Below are 19,472 nucleotides of genomic sequence, written 5' to 3'. Positions count from 1 at the left end.
GCTGGTACCCAGTTAGGCCCACTGAAAAGAGTACCTTAAATCCTGGATCTGGTTTCAAGGATGTGCTACAAAGTCAAAGCTATTTGTTAGGTCTGAGATGCGACAAGGCTGCGGTGCGAGGTCCAGCATCATCATCGAGGCTGCAGTCGACAAGAGGGACTGCATTGAGGATGCGTTGTGCAGCGGCGGTACCAAAGGCAAAGCGAGTTGCAGAAGCGTGGTGAGCCTAGAGACGGGTCTGATCCACGTAGAAGTGGATACGTGTTGGTTCTGCTTGGGATTGCGCTGCACAGAAGAGGAAATCTGTCTGTTCCGGTGGATCTACTGAGGCTGGTAAAGCACCTTTAAGCCAACTTCCAAGGGTGCAGGACTGGGGTGACACCACTTGGCAGGGAAGAATCACAGAGTCCAGGTGCAGATGAAAGGTTGTTAGATGCCTGTTATGTCTTTGAGGCTTCAGATCAGGAGGCCAGCTGACTAGCACTGGTATTCACTCTTGGTTCTGGGTTCAAAATATGCAGGTCCAGTCATTCTCACCCAGTCAAGGGGGCGCAAGGCAGGAGGGCAGGAAGTCAGCCCAGCAAAGTAGGAGTCCAGTAGAGTGCAGTCCAGCAGAACTACAGTCCTTCAGCACAGCAGTCCTTCCTGGCAGAGTATCCACAGTTCCAGAAGTGTACTGAAGTGGTGGCATCTGAGGTCCAGCATATATACCTAGTTGAGCCTTTAAAGTGGAGGAGAAACTTCTAGAAGCATGCCTTTGAAGTGCACAGATGCCCTGCCTTCCCTACCCTGGCTCCAGACTAACTACAGGGGTATGTAGCCCTGTATGTGGAGAGGACACAGCCTATTCAGGTGTAAGCGAGGCTGAGCCCAGCACCCCCCCAGCCAGTGATGGCCCATCCACATTCACACCTTAGCTCCCATTGTCTGTGGCTGTCTAGGGGAAATACACAAAGCATAACTGCCAACTACACCCAGCCATGTGACCAGAGACAGGCTGCAGGCACTAAATAGCTAAGGGAAGAAAATGCCAAATTTATAAACGTGGCATTTTCAGACTTGTACTTCATCATAAGTTAGGATTTTCAATTAAGATACCAGAAACACAAAACTCTTCCCATTTGGAAATTACACTTCTAAAATGTGATAAAGGAGCTCCAATGTTATCGAATAGGAGTGAGAAGCCTAGCTGTAATGAAAAACTAGTTTAAGAGTTTCTCAATACCACCACATGTAAAACTTAAACGTTAATGTCCCAATATTTAAATACATTTCACCCTGACCTCTGAACTATCCAGGTTCTACCCTAGGGGTGACTTATATGTATTTAAAAGGTTTATTGTGCCAGGTTGAAATATGAGTTTAAACTGCACACACTGGCTCTGCAATGGCAGGCCTGAGACATGTTTAAAAGGCTACTTAAGTGGGTGGCACAATCATTGCTGCAGGCCCACTACTAACAATTTCATTTAAAGGCCCTGTGTGCATATAGTACTACTTTACTAGGGACTAATAAGTAAATTAAATATACCTTCTTGGGTATAAGTCAATATTACCATGTTCAGAGGAGAGAGCACATGCACTTCAGCACTGGTTAGCAGCGGTAGCGTGCTCAGAGTCCTAAGGCCAGCAAAAAAGAGATTAGAAAAATGGAGGGCAAAAAGTTGGGGGGTGAGGGGGAGACCAGCCTAAGGCTGGCAGGTCTAACAACTGCCAAAGAGAAGCAAATCCTCCTAATTGAAAGTATAGGTAAATAAAGAAAAAAGTGAAAGGTAAATTAAACAGAAAACAACATAACAAAAACAGCACGCATTAGATGGCACCACACTGCCATCTACTGGAAAGAAATAACTAAATTTAATATTAGAACTTTTAAAAAAATGAAATTAATGTAAAAACAACACAAGAGGACGGGACTACGAAGGTAATTACGCTGACATTGTTCTCCAGAGAATAATATCAAAGTAATTCACAGTTCCGAACAAGCACTTGGAACAATTCTAGTGCATCAGGACATGGTAAGAGATAGAAAAATTACGACTACTGGAAATGGTAGACCTCAAGGAAACTACAGGTAATATTGGCATGCAAAAGTATCTAAAAGCACAATCATTTCGGCAGCCAGCAGTTTTTGGAAATAGTTCAGAGTAAATAATGGGTAAGGCAGATTCTACAAAGTCTTTGTGATGCAAATATTAAAATATAAGCTACTTACCAATAAAGATGAGTCTTCCATAATATTATCTATTATAGATTTATTTGGTATTCGATATTTACCCTTTGTCAAGATGGAAAGCCTTTAAAAACACATAAAACAGGTCTGAGTTCTGGAATGAGTTTGGCTTGCTTTCTTCACACACCTCGGTGCTCCTGCACCCAGGCCCCGGCTAAGCATGTGCCTTTACTATGTAACACTACACTACTCTGAGGTACGAACGGTCACTTATGAACCTACAGCAGGGAGACATTGAAAACAATGGGGTGATCTCTCACCCCATTTCTGGACGCACAGCGATGAGTATATGCATACCAATAATGCAATATGTTAAACCAAGTTTTTCTCCAAAGATTTATTCAAGGTTCATCAAAGTTATTCACGGTATCCAGGATTTATCCATAGTCACTTGTGAGACATCTTACTTTCAACACTGTAACCTCAAACGCTACAGACATGCCGTGGCCTTAATCGGTAGCTAGGAGTGCATGTAAGTGATCTTCATTAATCCATCACATTAACCCAATGCATTTCGGGCCTTCTCGTGGCCCTTCGTCAGGGGTTTTCTACAATTAAAAAACAACGTTTCAATACAAGAGCTTTCCAAGTCGATGTCACTTAGTGCATGTTAAAATATTTTACAAGCGATTATCTAGTAACCTGTTCGTGTATCAACATTTTCCCGCTAGTCGTGACTATAAACCGCCACCCATATATTAATGTCCAGATTTTTCTCCCTCTATCTTCCTAGTTCTCCTTATGTACTTCTCGTAAGTGCACAAGTTACAACACAATTCTTCGGTGAATCTAAAAGTGTGACTATTTTTATGCGCGCGTGAAAAATGCCATATATCCGTTGGCCTTCAAACATTCGAGCCCTTACCTTTACAAAAATATATGGCATTTTTCACGCGCGCATAAAAATAGTCACACTTTTAGATTCACCGAAGAATTGTGTTGTAACTTGTGCACTTACGAGAAGTACATAAGGAGAACTAGGAAGATAGAGGTTGTCCTATTATTGATGTAGTTCGGAACCCACTAAATGAAGAATGTGAAACGCCCTTTCCGGTTCATTAGCTGCAAACGTGGCACTGACTCAATGCAATTAAGATGAAACCTAGCACCACTGGAGTGAATTAATCTCAGAGAATTCCTCACCGTCAACCTAAACCTAGTGTAAGGTTCCACCCGAGAAGACACTGAGGGTGATGGCTGTGCATGCCAATGTTCAACTCACTAACAAAAGTGGTTTTCCAGATTGGATACCTGTGATTGGTTGAATGCATGCTTTCAAAATGTGCTGTCGCCAGGCGAAAGCGCGCCAAGCTCAATGCTGTGGCTGGTGGGAACATCTTCAAGAGTAATTCCAGCAAACCTATTACCACCGGATGGAAGAGTGCAAGATTTATGCAGGAGCACCCGTTAGCTGCATAATAAAACCTTGATATAGCCTGGCCAGTAAGTTGTTGTACTTCGTGTTGTTCACTCGTGACATGATGCGCTGTGTTAACCAAGCACCACAAAAATACTCCTTCCTGTTAGTCAAACACGCCGCATGAATGGCTAGCAAATCCATGCAGTCTAGAGGCAGTTTTATGAGCATTCATTTCTACTTCTAGATGCAAAGGCAATATGTTGGAATAAATTCAGACCAATAAAGCGAGCGAATACGCCTTCAGGAGAGTTGAGAGCACTGAGCTTACAAAGACAAAAAATCTTCTTTATCATTCTTCTAGCGGTCAACCGTCAAACCCCTCCCAAGTGGCTGGTCTCTCCCACCTCCTTTGTGCCCTGTTTCTCCAGTACTGTGTCCCATTCCTCAATAATTATTCTGCTGATGACATGATATGGTGCATAGAAAGGCCGTAGTTTTATTAAACATGATTCGTACATCTCACAACTTTTGGTTGGTCATTCATAAACATCATGTTAATTTCACAATGTGCATTGCCCTCTAACATTTGTTATTGCTCCTTTTTTGACAACATTATCCTTATTCGAGGTGCCCCTTAAAGCAAGGTCTATGCTTACGGTTCCAGGCTTCCCTTGCTACCGAATTTGTGGGCATCCATTAGGACCTGCCCGGGATGCAAGTGCCGTTCTGCTTGTTCTGAACCCTTGTTGGCCACTCACCTGCTCCTCAGTGCCCCTGCCGTGTGGCATCCCAAGGACCCTGTGCGAGCATCTCCTCTACTCTGTCTGTGTGCTGTCATTCACTCACTGAGTGCCCCTGCCATGAGGCAACCCAAGGACACTGTGTGAGCAGCTCATCTACCTTATGTAACGGTTTCATTTTGGGTATTTTACTCGGGTTTCTATCGCCATGCTGCCTACAGTTCTCCGATCGGAGGCAGCTCCCCCAGCTCCTTCCTTTCCTCTTTGCCCTGTTCACTAGAAACCCAGTTGTTCTAGGACACCCACCACATTAAGTATGAACATGTCCATCCCCACCCCAGTCAGGTGTACCCAGTCTTCAAGGTGGTACCCTGGGGACCCCAGGTTAATGAACCCATGTCTCACAAAACCCCAGCTATTGGCCCTGCATATCTTTGTCACAGTGATGTTCAATATGGGTCTGGATTTTCAACTGCTCCCTGCCCCCCCCTCCATGCTCTGCACACTATTATTTGTGACCAAATTACCTCCGAGGGGCAGATTAACCGGGAAAGTGCTGCAAGATCAGCAATAATTTTTTCCAGGAGGCATCTGCTGCCTATGGCGGCTAGGTCATTTCCACTGAGGTGGACCACTAACGCATCCGGTCCGTTGCCCCACTGCAGCGCCCATTGCACGGAGGGGAGTAGCTGGTCCCATTTCATCCCAGATTGGCCCAGTCAGGTCACCGCTGTGTTCCGGAGTCAGATCCCCTTGAACTTGCGACGTGCCGCTGCCCACTGCTGTGCCCGGGTTATGTAAGAGTGCCCCACTATCTACACTTAATTGCGACCTTTCGGCGGACCTGTATGAAAGGGGGGAGGCGGGTAAAAAGCCGAGCTTAGTAAGCCGAGGAGCATATGTAACGTTTGAAGGTGGTTTATACCCAACGCCCTACTGACTTGATTTGCTCACCACAAAACCCAGCCCCACCACCGTGACTGCTGCCCCTATGTGGAAGGAGTGAGACCCGAATTCCCTAGCCGGGAAGCCAGCCTTTAATAGGGCTTTCCGCATTACTGCTATGAACTGGAAACGGCTGAGGCATGACCCGTTCCCATGTGTAAACAGGGGCCCTTACGCAGGTCCACCCTTCAGCATATACTCCCGCACCAGGCACATCGGGCAGCAGAATTTGTCTCTGGTACATTTGATCCTAGTGTACTTCCTTTTTCCCACCTGGTCCGTTTTTGAACAGCGCAGATGGATCACCATGTGCCCTGCTCCCATCACATGCAAATACAACAGTTGATGGCTAGAATGCAGAACAAAGTCATACATTCACCCCAGTACAGAGATCTGGGCCTAAATCCATCATTTTTTTGCTCACTATGCCATTCCAGTTGGAACCCAGCCATAAGCAAATAAGTCTTGACCCTGTGCCTCATGGGAACAGTCCAACCCGAACTGCCAAGCCAGGTCCTCCCTGAACTGGAAACAAGCATCCTAGGACCGGTTTCGGGGTTTCACCCCTCTTCAGCCAGGATAGCTTGATTCCAGTGGCATGGAGAGCACAGGACTCATGTCTGAGCATACCCGTTCCACTCGGGGTGACAAATGCAAAAACAACAGTTGATAGACAGAATGCAGAACAATGTCATACATACACCCCAGTACAGAGATCTGGGCCAAAATCCATCGTTTTTTTGCTCACCATGCCATCCAGCTGGATATTATAGGTCTTCCCGGTGGATTTATTAGGGTTTTGTGGATTTTTGGTAGAAAATACATCGTTGGGATTGTGGGGTTATCTTTTGTAAGATATTTTACTTCGTCAGCAGATAGTAGGCCATTCTCTGATCATGTTTTCGATTTGAGTTGTAATTCAATTGTCAGATGGTTTATGGGATTTATTTTAAATTTTTTGTAATTTTTAGTCTCATTCAATTGTCTTAAGGCCTCCTTTTTATATTGTCTTTTTTCCATCACCACAATATTGCCCCCTTTATTGGCTGGTTTTATTTCAAGATTTTCATTTTCCATTAGTTCTTTTAATGCTTCCCTTTCGGTTTTTGTCAAGTTTTCACTTTTCGTTCTTTGTTTATTTAGTAGATTTTCTAAATCTGATATTACGAGGTCATAATAGAGATCAATCTTGTTGCCTTGTGTAAGAATAGGACAGAATTTGGATTTTGGTTTAAAAGATGTTTTTTCTCTTCCGATGTTTCAAAGCCTAATTTTTCTATGATCTCTGATTCTTGTAGTTCTTCATCCCCTAAGTTATGCGTTTGGTCATATACTGTTTTCATTTCAGGTATTTGATCTATTGCAATACTGGGTGATGGGTTTGTTGCATTGCTTGTTTTCGTTGACATCAGACCCTTCGGAAATTTGGCAAAATGTTTCGCTAGTTTTAACTTCCGAGTTTCAATTTTAGTCTCCACTATGTCATGGTGGGTTTCTGGGCAGATGGTCAAGCCTTTGTTCAGTAGTAAACATTGATTTTTCGTGAGTACAGTATTTGACAGATTTACAATGAGGTTGTTTTCTGTTTCTAAATTATATTTGTTATTTATTTCTTTGATTTGCTGCGCAATCGGTATTGATTTGTATTTCCTGAGGCTTCTCCTTGTTTTTCTGTTTGATATCTCCGTTGGTTTGCCTCTCCCACGTCCGCGTCCTTGATTTTGTGTCTGGCTTCTTCCTCTTCCTCCGTTTTTTTCCCGGCCTCTGATCTATGTACATCAGTCTCATTTCGTCTAAAAAAATATGTTTTTTCTGGGATAGATTGGTTTTCTCCTTCGCTTATTTCTACATCTGATTCACTTACAGTGGTGTCTGAATCCTTTCGTTTAGTGGGATTTGTTTTTAATTGTTTTCTTATTTGTACAAATCGTTTAGCAAAGGTGAATATCGTTCCCATTTGGTAATCTCTTTCATCTCTACGAAACTTTCTTTGTTTCCTTTCCTCAATTTGTTTTTCATATTTTTACAATATTATTTACATTTCCATTCTGTAACGTCCGCTCTCCTCTTGTTTTTTAAAAGATTGTATTTCTTTTTCCAAGGTTTCAATTGTTTTATGTAGTTCCTCCAGGTCCTTTTCGTCATATTTAATGATTATCTCCATCATGTTGCGGGAACATAGCATATTATTTCTCCCCCATTCCTCCAGCATTTCCGGTCTTGTTTCGGGATGGTTTGGTAGAGTAAAAATCCTCAAGCCCCTTGGTACTCTATCTACTTCCAAGTATTTTTCCATTGTTATTATTTCCCATCCTTTTGTTATTTCCTTTTTGAGAGTTTTTTCCAGTTGGAAAAAAGCATTTTTTAGGGTTTTCCCACTTTCCTCATTTCCATTTATTTCTCCTAATCTATTGGTGCCTTGGATAGTCTTGTCACATGAAAAAAGAGTTGCTGCTTTGATCTGCCACTTGTTTATACTTTCTGCAATGTTTGCCATTTCTTATATTTGTTTTAAAATCTTTAATTATTAATGTTGTGTTTTTTTGTTTTTCTACACAGCATAAACTTCTATCGATTGTTTTAGCTTCTCTGTTGTCAAAAGAAACTATGTGCTCTGATTCAAGCTGTACCTTTTAGATGTGGTTTCCAATAACATGGATGTTTGTAACCGCTCCAATTGTTCCAATTGTTTATAAACACTGCTAGTTATACTTATAGCCAATTGCTGCTGTTTTTCACTTCGCTCGTGGCGTTTACCGTTCTCACATGTACTTTTGATATCAGTTTTTCAGTGACTTGGTTCACTTTCATTCATTTCACTTTAAGGATTTCCGAGGTGTTGCAAAAATCAAGTGGCTGCCGCTCGCAGTATCCCACTACTGCTGCGTTTTTTTTTGTGTCTTGTAATTCCCGGCACAGAGTATGACTAGTCACTTTTATGATCCTATCTCACTCAAGTGCTACCTCGCCCAACAGTCTGTTATCATCAAAAGATTCCCCGATAACAAAGCTCAGCGCTTCTCGCACAGCGTTTCTTACCTCGCGGTTCCTCCAAAGAGAGTGGTAGTCCTCCGACTCCTCTCCTTTCGATATCTTCCATTTCGGTCGTCAGCTAGCTTTCATGCGTGAGTTCTTCCCACCTCACGATAGTCGGGTGGATCTCGTATATATCAGGTTAAGATTCTCTGTTGACGGCACAATTTTCACACATAGTGTTGATTACATGGATTCCTTTCATTCCAAGCAATCCAGGCTGGAAGGAGGGCGCTGCTGCTCACAAATTGTTTTCAACCAAAAAATCCCTCGTTTTTTCCAGCACGCTCACGGTCGGTGCGAGAGATGCAGACAAGGGATTGAGATCTGCATTTGTATTTGTATTTTCACCAAAAAAGAAGAAGTACTCGCACTCCAGGACGTAAGTATCAAGAACTTTTTTACTCCAATTTTCAAACAGCCAGACACCATCGAGTTTCCTTAATCAAACCAACGCGTTTCGACCACTCTGGTCTTGCTCACGGTTAGCTATGTTCCATAAGTAATGTCCTTATATATACACAACTACCCATCAGCCATTATGATGCATCATGGGAAATGTATTACAAATAGTGAAAAGTGATTCTTTTTACAGTGCATACAGTGTTCCTATTTACAATTCAGAATGGTGAACCATTATAAATATATAAATATATCTATATATCTATATATCTATATATATATAAATAAAACAACCAGATCATTGCATGCTATTGCTCTCCAACTCAATATATATCTCAAGACTTGCATTTTAGTCATCACTGGTGATGAAGACAAAGATTTTCGGGACATTAAAATGTTACTTTAAATGCTTTTTTATTGCTAGGCAGCTATTGAGTTGATGTGGATGTGAATTAATTTAGCTTCATTCTTGTAAGTTTACCTCGTGCAAGTCGCTTGTATTTCCTGGTTTAGCGGTTTCTGTACTCTGAGTACAAAACAGAGTGCATATGATACAAGCACAAGACCACAGATATCTCAATCAATGCAGAAATACAGCAAATGATCAACTTATTCAATAGTATATAAAAAAATTAAGTAATAATGCTTCCCATTCTATTCTTATGCCCAATCAGATTGGGTTCATAGAACTAGTTAACGACGTTTCGATCCTTTAGACAGATAGAAGGATCTTTCTTATGTGCACCGTCACATTGTTTTTTATCTAGAATATATAGATATACTATCTTTGGGCACTGTTGTTTAAGCAAAGGTTTACCGATGGGTTCCCTTGTTACCTATATCCATGATACATGCACAGCATATATGCCAAAAATCAAGTTGTATAATTTTGTCAAGACGTTACAAGCTCATGGTTTCAGTTCATTAGGACAAGGAAGGACCCAGGTAGCGAGGATGTAGAAGCTTTCTTCTTTGCCTTAGCCCTTTCTTATGTCCAGTTTAGAGATAGCTCAGCGATCTCATTAGCTTAGTTTAATTGAAAAACTTCAGCAAAAAAACCTACATACATATATATATATATATATATATAATACATAGTGGGGCTTTTGGTCCTCTCTGATTCAGTGATCTCTTTAACTGCCTTTCATTTTTTCTTCCACCCACCACAGAATTCAACATAGTACAGTTGGTCAGGCCACTTCAGCCATTTGCTCTCTTGCAGAGTGAGTGATGGCACTTTGCTTGATTTCAGCAGACATCCATCTAAAAGAAAGTGCACTTCGATCCTAGCACTGGCGGGTCATTATTTACTTTTACCAATTCTTTTCTTTCCAACTTCAACTTTTTTATTTTTCTTATTCATCTTTGTCTCTTTAAACATTGTCTTCATGTTACAGTTTTTCAAAAACAATTGTGCATTTTCTTTGAGGCTATTATTATAATCATTTCCTGTGATGTGCATTAAATATTAATAAGGTTAGTACAGCTGCCTGCAGGTTAGCACCGTACTTTTATATTAAAATTATGTGTTGATTTTTTATTTTAATTTAACATTTTTATTGGAAGTAAATGGTTGTCATGTTTAGGTAACAAAATGCATTTTTTTTTCTTTATGTATATGCGTACAAAAGAAATAAAATAAAAAAAAATAACCACACTCTATGTAGCCAAGATCAGACGTATTGGCTTTGTGCCAATGCTGGTTTGTTATATTAAATCCCTCATGGGTTTTTATTGTTTCAATAAAACTCAGTTTTTTTGGTGCTGTATTGTAAATGCTAAGTGCTTTAACCTAAAAGCCACAACAATATTTCATAATAGATTTGCTTTTCATTGTATATTCATTTCATCTTCAACAAATTTCCATTTAAAGTCATCTTAAATGAATAGTCGACACAAAGTTCAGGTGATAGTGAGCAAACAGCCAAACCACCTGCGAATGCACAAGGAAAATACAAGTTGCATCCACCTGGGTGAATAAGGGGTGTGCCTTTTTGGAATCATTGAAGGTGCCGCAATGAGAAACATGGAAAGGCATGGAAGGGGGAGTGAGAATAAACAAAAGAGAAAAGGAAGCACGGGATAGTGAAAGAGAATTGCAAGGAGAGGACGTAGAAATAATTTCTTAGAGTGTGTTTATGTGCATTAAGTGGTAAATTGATTGATTGATTGATGTGAAACTTATATAGCGCGGCTGTCGCCCTACGGGCATCCTGGCGCTTATGACTAAAGATCAGCGATAGAGAAGGTGACAGAAGAGAGTCATGGGGTCAGCCTGGGTCAAACTGCAGGATATAGCCATGTCTTAAGTCCCTTGCGAAATTCCAATAAGGAACTGCAGTGTCTCAAGTTTGCAGGGAGCTTGTTCCACATGCCAGGTACTACTATGCTGATAAGCTAAATAAGCTATAACACTAACTTAAGGAATCAATTGTCATAAAAACAAATTCCTGAGGACAGGCAAATAGATACAAGTAGCATACCTTTTCAGTTCCAGAATCTTTATTTTCAGAAATGTGCTTGCTTTCTTGCAACACTTTTTCAAGTCTGCTTTGTAACTTCTTTGTTTCACTCTGTATTTTACGAAACTGAGAATAAAGAAAAAATAGTAGTGGCTAACATTAAGAATACCTATTTCATGTCAAATATAGTCACCTGAATCACAAATCAACTTTAAAGTAACATACAATACCTTCTTTTATAATTAACACAAAGAAGAAGTTAACCCTGTTGCCATTTATAGCCAAACTGCAGGTCAGGATGACCAGTCAGTATTAAGTGCACTTTGTCCACTAACAAAACACAATTTCAGAACAATGTTATTCTACTCTCAATTTCAAGCATGCCGAAATGTGTTAAAAAGTACAAGAAATAATGAACAAATACAAAACGTATACATGCAAATCTGTCACATTGGTGTCTCGGGCAAACATTATGGCAGAAAGTTTTGTGCAACCATAGAGTTTTTGTTTATTAGGTTCAATGGAAATTGTTCAGGGATGGCAAACTTGATATCGACTAGGAGGAATTCAAACCACCCCCTTGAAATTTCTGTTCAAGTGCACAACAAAAATACCGGAGCTGATTTACACCAAACTATGCAGTAAGAAATGTCTTAGCCCACATTTCAAAGGCGTTTTGAAGGGCCTAAGATGGAAGTATTTTGTCAGAACTACCCAAGAAACATTGAGAGATGATCTAGAAGGGAGGGGGGCGATTGCGGAAGTAACAGGCATTTGCAATGCAATAGGTCTCGCATTATTAAAGTTGGAGCTATTGGCATTGTTAAATAATGCAACACCAATAGCTCAAACTTTAATAATGCGAGAGCAATTGCATTGCAAATGCTTGTTTTATAGTTGTTTGGGTTGAAAATAGCACATTTTAATTACAGCACTTTAATCTACCTCAGTAAGTGCTATGTAAACTTTGCACTGTTTTATTATCATACGTGCTGGCCATTGTTATATGCCCAGGATCACACATCATAGTGTGGAAGTTGATCTGAAGCACTATAGGGTACTGAGTACAACTGGAAATTAAAAGGGGGGGGGGGTCCTTTAACAGACATGAAAACACTGAGACTGTTGGCGTGAGAGTAGAGGTGCTCAGGGCACGGGTTTTGAAATGTCCATTCATTGGGGAGAAGAGTTGGCCTAACGGCTAGGGCGCTCGACCTCGGACCTGGGGAACTTGGTTTGAGTCTCAGTAATGACGCTGAACATCATGTGATTCTGGGCAAATCACTTAATCTCCCCTTGCCTAACAAAGAATGAATGTGTGTCCTAATATAACGTAACTGGTGCTATGTAAAGCGCTCTGATACCTGATTGGATTCAGGTCAAGTTGGTGCTATATAAAACTCTGCAACAAAAAAAAAATGGGTCACACGGAATGATGAAAGGATGAGCCAGATTTCAAACTGCTCCCGCCTTGGGCAGCACAGACATCTGTTGAGTGCTGCGTCTGCTCTTCCTCGGTGCTGTAGGCCTTCAAGGCACCCGCCTTTCAGTTCAACTAAGGGCGATACCCTATATGATAGTTTTTCGGATTCACGACCAGGACCCTATGGCTGCGGGCGCTGCTGCATACATTGCTAATGCTAGTCTCACGAACCAGTCTCCTGGCTCGCAGCGCTTCGAACCCAGCTTTAAGGCGGACAAAGGGGGCTTGTTTGTGCTTCCAGGGGTCACCTGAACACGACAATGTGCCTGGTGGCAGCGGGCCTGTTTTAACACGAATATGGACAGAATTCGAAGAAACGCACCAAGAGCAGCAAAACACTGGGTCACGTGAAAAACACCGGGTCAAACCAACCAGAACTGTAATGGCATGCGAGGCGAAAACAACACTATCACGACTAAAGACAAAAAGATCAGTGTGTAGCTGTGTATGTGAAGAAGTGTGAATAGTGCGCGTGTGGTTGATGCAGATGCACGGAGAGTTTGTGTGGTTGGTGTGTGTGTGTGTGTACGTGGTGTGTATGTGCGTATTTCTCTATTGTTTATTCTGCTCTTTATTTCAGGTCAAGTTTTATTCGTTATTTTTTCCTCTCTAACTTAACTCTTTCTTATCCTCAAAAACATATTTTATTTACAGCAGGATGGACTAACGAAAGAACCTTGTGTTTGAAAAAATCATGTTATCAGAAAGAATAACGTGTGTTGTGTGAGAGATGTACATTCAGACTGAGCTCAACATAGACAAAGGCCCAGTGAGCGGGTAACGGGATATGCGAGCTGCAGGTTTTCTGAATTAAACGTTTCTTAAACTTGTTAGTCTGATGTTGGAAGGCGGACCTCGGGGGAGTCGGAGAGACCACCCAGAGGGGCCCCCACACTGTACGAAGTAGCCGAGCGCTGCTGAGAAGCCTCCTAGGAGAGGTCCTTCTCCTATACCGTACTAGCACCGTAACACCACCACACAGGACTCGAGGATGTTTATCAAGACGAGCAATTCTTTATCAGCATTTAGGAAGTTACGGTTATCGATATATACAAGGGGGGGATCGAGGGATCCGCAAGAGTCTCAAAGTCTTGGGTAGGGGCGGGGTAGCGGGACAGTCTTTAGTAGCAGCTGGGTACGAGGGTACCTTGGCCCAGTTCTTGATCCTCAAGCTGGAGGGACTCCGGGTCTCGGAGTGGTCGAGCCGCGACGGCGTCAGCAGGGCTCTGGTGATCAGTTCGTGGAGCTTGAGCCGCGACTAGGTCAGCAGGGCTCTTAAGGTGTTTCAGTTCAGCTCGAGCCGCGACGACGTCAGCAGGGCTCCGGTGGAGGCTTCAGCGAGGTTGGGCCGCGACAGCGTCAGCAGGGCCCCGATGTTCCGTGAGGTTCCTGGTCTCAATAAGGTGGAGCCGCGACGCAGTCAGCAGGGCTCGTGGTATAGTATCAAGCAAGAGTTCTTCTCCGTAGGGTCAGCCGCGATTCCATCAGCAGGGCTCTTGACTCCGGGATACAACTACTGTCCCATTGCGGGGTTGCCCCAGATATAGGTCTGGAGCCCTTTGATGTCCGGACCCTTGCGCCTGGGGGGCGGAGAGGCCGGGCTGGGAGAGGCCAGATGCCCAGCGGGAGAGGCGCCAGGCCCGGGGAGGCCGGAGGACGATCGCACCTAGGTGTTGAGGGACGGTGGGGGTCCCATCGAAACTCTCCTCCTCCGGGAGTGGGGAAGTGGCCATGCGGTGCCCCCTGGCCAGATCTTGGTGCCTCGATGTCGGGGCTTTGCTGGGGCCGAGGCCGGAGGGAGCCGGGCTGCGTGGGCTGGTGCATGGAGCAAGCATGGGGGGGACCCCGAAGGGATGAGGGGTCCCTGTGCGGCCTGGAAAAGGGGGCCGCTGAGGCGGGTGTAGGAAAACGGGTACAATCCAAAGGGGGCCTCGAAGGGAGGAGGGGCCCCTGGCAGCCTGAGAGGGCGGCCCGTGTAGGCCGGTGTGGGGGACGAGCACAATCCAAGAGGGTTAAGACCACGCCACGAGGCCGGGTCCAACAGGCGTCCCCCCCAGCCGAAGGCAGGGAGAGTCCCCCATTTCCTTGGGGGTTCTCCTCGTCGAGGCGGAAGAAGCGGGACAGGCCGTCGGCGTTGGCGTGGTTATTGCCGGGCCGGTGTTCAACAGAGAAGTCCATCCCTTGCAGCGAGATGGACCATCGCAGCAGCTTGGGGTTCTCGCCCCTCATTTGCATTAACCACCGCAAGGGCCGGTGGTCGGTCTGGACCCGGAAGTGGGTGCCGAAGAGATAGGGCCGGAGCTTTTTGAGGGCCCACACTACAGCGAAGGCCTCCCGCTCGAGGGTGCTCCACCGCTGCTCCCGGGGCAGCAGGCATCGGCTGATGAAGGCCACGGGTCTGTCGAGTCCCTCCGAATCTACCTGGGGCAGGACGGCCCCAATTCCATATTCGGAGGCGTCCGTCTGCACCACGAACTCCTTGCTGTAGTCAGGGGCCTGTAGCACGGGGGCAGTGCACATCGCCGTTTTGAGAGTCTCAAAGGCCGTCTGGCAGCGGGGGGTCCAGTGTACCTTCTTGGGCTGCTTTTTTGACGTGAGCTCTGTGAGGGGGCCGACAATTCTCCCATAGTCTCTGATGAATCGCCGGTAGTACCCGGTGAGGCCCAGGAAGGCCCGGACAGCTGTCGGGGTGGTGGGGGGTTCCCACACCTGGATGGCATCAACTTTCGGTTGGAGGGGAGCCCCCGGTCCGCTCCCTACTTGATGGCCCAGATAGGTCACCGATCATTGGCCTATCTGGCATTTGCTGGCCTTGATCGTGAGCCCGGCCCCTTGGAGGGCGGCCGGGACTGCTTTGAGGTGCCCCAGGTGCTCAGCCCAGTGGCTGCTGTATACGGCAATGTCATCTAAATAAGCAGCGCTGAAGGCCTCTAGCCCGGCCAGGACCTTGTTCACTAGTCTCTGGAAGGTGGCCGGGGCGTTCTTCATGCCGAAGGGCATCACCCGAAAGTGGTAGTGCCCATCAGGGGGGGAGAAAGCGGATCTCTCTTGGGCACCGGGGGTGAGCTGGATCTGCCAGTACCCGGCGGTGAGGTCAAAAGTGCTCAGGTAGCGGGCTGCCCCTAAGCGGTCGATGAGCTCGTCGGTCCGGGGAAGAGGATGGGCATCTCGGGGCTTCGTCTCCCAGCCCTCCTTGACCAGGCTGAGGGGTCCTCGGACTGGATGCCCGTACAACAATTCGAAAGGGCTGAACCCCAGGGACTTCTGCGGGACCTCCCGATAGGCAAACAGGAGGCACGGCAGCAGGACATCCCATCTCCGCCGTAGGGGTTCCTCCAGGCCCTTGATCATGCTTTTTAAGGTTCTGTTTAACCGCTCGGCCAGTCCGTTCCCCTGAGGGGGGTATGGGGTGGTGAACTTGTGAGTGACCCCGCACTGCTGCCACAGGGACCGCATGTATTTAGAGATGAAGTTCGTACCTCGGTCGCTCACCACTTCTCGGGGGAACCCCACTCTCGAGAAGATCCCCATTAAGGCCCGGCCCACTACGGGGGCTGTCACAGTTCGAAGCGGGATGGCCTCAGGGTACCTGGTTGCGTGGTCCACGAGGACCAGGATGAAGCGGTGACCCAGGGCGGTCCGGGGGTCCAGGGGCCCTACGATGTCTATTCTGATCCGTTCGAACGGGGTGTTGACTGCTGGGAAGGGCTGGAGAGGGGCTTTGACCCGTCCCCCCGTCTTGCCGCTGGCTTGGCAGGTCTGGCAGGACCGGCAGTGGTTGTCCACGTCCCTCCGCATCCGGGGCCAGTAGAAGTGGGTCACCAGGCGGCTGTATGTTTTGTCCTGCCCCCGGTGCCCGGCGAGGGGCACATCATGTGCCAGGTTAAGGAGGGACTCCAGGAATCGGAGGGGGACCACCAGCACTCGACTGGCCCCCAGTTCTGCAATCTTCTGCTCGCTGTACAGTAGTCCTTCGGCCCAATAGACCCAGTGGGTTCCGGTCTGGTCACTGTTGGCCTGCGAGGCCGCTTGCTGCCGGACTCCTTCAAGGGAGGGGCAGGTCTTCTGTTCCCGCAAGAACTGTTCTCTGGTGGGGCCCCCGTCGTGGCGCCATTGGGAAGGCTCCGGGAGTGTGCCGAGAGAGGCGAGCTCGTCCGGGGGGGGGGCACCGTGGATCTGGCATCGGTGTCTGCTTCTTCCTCGCTGGAGGCAGGTGGTGGCACGGGCCCCTCGGGCTCGACGGTGTCGGCGGCCATGGACCGGGTGGTGGCGCAGGCCCATTCGGGTAGTCCTAGCATTCGGAGATGCTCTCGCCGCTCCACTTGAGCCCAGGGGGAACTCTCGAGGTCGTTCCCCAGGAGGCAGTCCACCGGAGCGTCGTCGCGGACAGTCACCTTCAGCATGCCCGTCACCCCTCCCCATTCGAAGGGAATCTGGGCCATCTGGCACATGCTCTCGCTGTTGTCGGCCGTCCGGACGGGGCATAGCACATTCGGCAGGATCTGTTCGGGGGCCACCAGGTGGCAGCGGACAGCGGTGACACTGGCTCCGGTGTCACGGAGGGCTTCGGCCCGTCGTCCATTGATAGTGACCCACTGTTGGTACTTCTGGGTGTTGCTCGGGATGGGTGTTCGGGGCACCATTTCTCGGCTGCCCAGGCAGACCAGGGACATGGCCGCCGGCTCCCACTCAGTGGACCCTCCGTCGAGGGGTTCTTCCTCTTCCTCCCCTTCTCCCAGGGCGGCAGCCACTAGTTGTCGGGGCGGGGGCCCGCTGGCCCCACTTCGTCGGTTCATGGGGCAGGCAGGGTCGCTGGCATAGTGTCCTGTTTGTTGGCAGCCGTAGCAGGTTATCGTGGGCCGGGGTCCGGTTTTGGCTGGCGTCGTCCCACTTCGGGCTAGGTTCGGGGAGATGTGTTGCTGAGGCGGCCCCCGAGGCGGACTCCGGGGCGGCCCGGCTGGGATGTCCCAATTCCTGTTCGACCCTCCTCCCCCGCCACGCTGGCGGGGGGGTACGGTGCGGTTTCGCTGGTACTCCCCCATCGAGCTCCGGGGTACTCTGGTGTTGACCCATCGATCGGCCTCGGCGGCGAGCTTCCGCGGCTCGGTCAGCTTGCTGTCGAGGAGGTGTTGTCTTAGCTTCACGAAGCAGTTGTTGGAGAGGTGTTCCCAAATAATGAGGTCGACCAGCTGCCCTTAGGTGGTGACCTTGCTCCCCTTGATCCAACCTTCTAGGGCCCTGCTGAAAAAGTCAACATACTCTACCCACGTGGTACCGGGGATTTTCGTGCAGTCTCTGAAACGCTGGCGGTACATTTCCACGGTTAGTCCATAGCGGGTGAGCAGGGCCTCCTTCATATGGTCGTACGAGGTCATCACTTCTTCCGGGAGCTGGAGTAGGGTGTCTCGGCCCTCGCTAAGGAACCGACCCCATAGGCCGGCACCCCAATCCTTCCGGGGTACCCGATGGGAGGTCATGGCCACCACGTACGCCTTAAACCACTGCTGGATGTCGTCGTTTTTATAGTACTCCTTGACGACATCTTTGGGAATATGGACCTTGGCTTCGGTGGGCGGCAGAGCGTCTCTATTGCTGGGGGTGCCGGTCTCCCCCTTCTGGGCCTTGAGCTCGAGTTCTTTGAGGCCCCGCTCGTGTTCGAGGGTCAGCCTTTTCTCTTCCAGCTCTCGATGCCGCTTCTTCTCCTCTATCTCCTCTTGTAGCCGTAGCTGTTCCATGGCCAATTTCTTTTCGGCCAGCAGGAGTTCGCCGTCCAGCCGAAGTTGTGCGAGCTCTAGCTCATGGGTCTGGACCTTCTCCCGCTCTCGTATTTCTTCCGCGGAGAGGCCGGTTTCCACGCTGTTTCTCCCTCCGTTCGCTGGGGTCGGTGCCGGTGGCGTGGCTGCATTCAGGGGCAGGGGACCTTCACTCTGGGAGGGACCCGCCTCGGACTCTATCCAGGTTCTCAGGGCTTTCTGCATCTCTTCCTTGGTACCTAGGCCGGTGGTCGCAATGCCCTTGTCCTTGCAGAACTGTTTTAACTCTTTGTGCGTGTACTCTTCCACTCGTTCTGGTTGGAACTCCATGGTTGCGGTGGTTTCCTGGTTGCTCATGGTCTCTGTTCGTCTGGATGGATAGCGAGTGGGTTACTTGCTTGTACGATCTGCGTTCGGCTCGGATCCCGTCGCTGGCCACCAAATGTTGGAAGGCGGACCTCGGGGGAGTCGGAGAGACCACCCAGAGGGGCCCCCACACTGTACGAAGTAGCCGAGCGCTGCTGAGAAGCCTCCTAGGAGAGGTCCTTCTCCTATACCGTACTAGCACCGTAACACCACCACACAGGACTCGGGGATGTTTATCAAGACGAGCAATTCTTTATCAGCATTTAGGAAGTTACGGTAATCGATATATACAAGGGGGGATCGAGGGATCCGCAAGAGTCTCAAAGTCTTGGTTAGGGACGGGGTAGCGGGACAGTCTTTAGTAGCAGCTGGGTACGAGGGTACCTTGGCCCAGTTCTTGATCCTCAAGCTGGAGGGACTCCGGGTCTCGGAGTGGTCGAGCCGCGACGGCGTCAGCAGGGCTCTGGTGATCAGTTCGTGGAGCTTGAGCCGCGACTAGGTCAGCAGGGCTCTTAAGGTGTTTCAGTTCAGCTCGAGCCGCGACGACGTCAGCAGGGCTCCGGTGGAGGCTTCAGAGAGGTTGGGCCGCGACAGCGTCAGCAGGGCCCCGATGTTCCGTGAGGTTCCTGGTCTCAATAAGGTGGAGCCGCGACGCAGTCAGCAGGGCTCGTGGTATAGTATCAAGCAAGAGTTCT

The 19,472-nt window shown here is 47.6% G+C and overlaps 1 protein-coding gene across 16 annotated transcripts in view; it reads right to left on the bottom strand.

The window, feature by feature from the left end:
- ODF2L (outer dense fiber of sperm tails 2 like) overlaps positions 1 to 19,472 on the bottom strand; it is a 367,183-nt gene that overhangs the window by 167,755 nt on the left and 179,956 nt on the right. For all 16 annotated transcript variants that reach the window (XM_085602065.1, XM_085602056.1, XM_085602064.1 and 13 more), the window contains exon 11: positions 11,197 to 11,301. In XM_085602065.1, coding sequence (XP_085458191.1) covers positions 11,197 to 11,301 — 105 coding nt within the window. The remainder of the gene's footprint in view (positions 1 to 11,196; positions 11,302 to 19,472) is intronic.

Source organism: Triturus cristatus, chromosome 4_2 (assembly GCF_964204655.1).
Source record: "Triturus cristatus chromosome 4_2, aTriCri1.1, whole genome shotgun sequence".
Taxonomy (NCBI): domain Eukaryota; kingdom Metazoa; phylum Chordata; class Amphibia; order Caudata; family Salamandridae; genus Triturus; species Triturus cristatus.
Note: the sequence above shows the minus strand (reverse complement) of the source record. Positions and strands in the feature narration are given on the sequence as shown.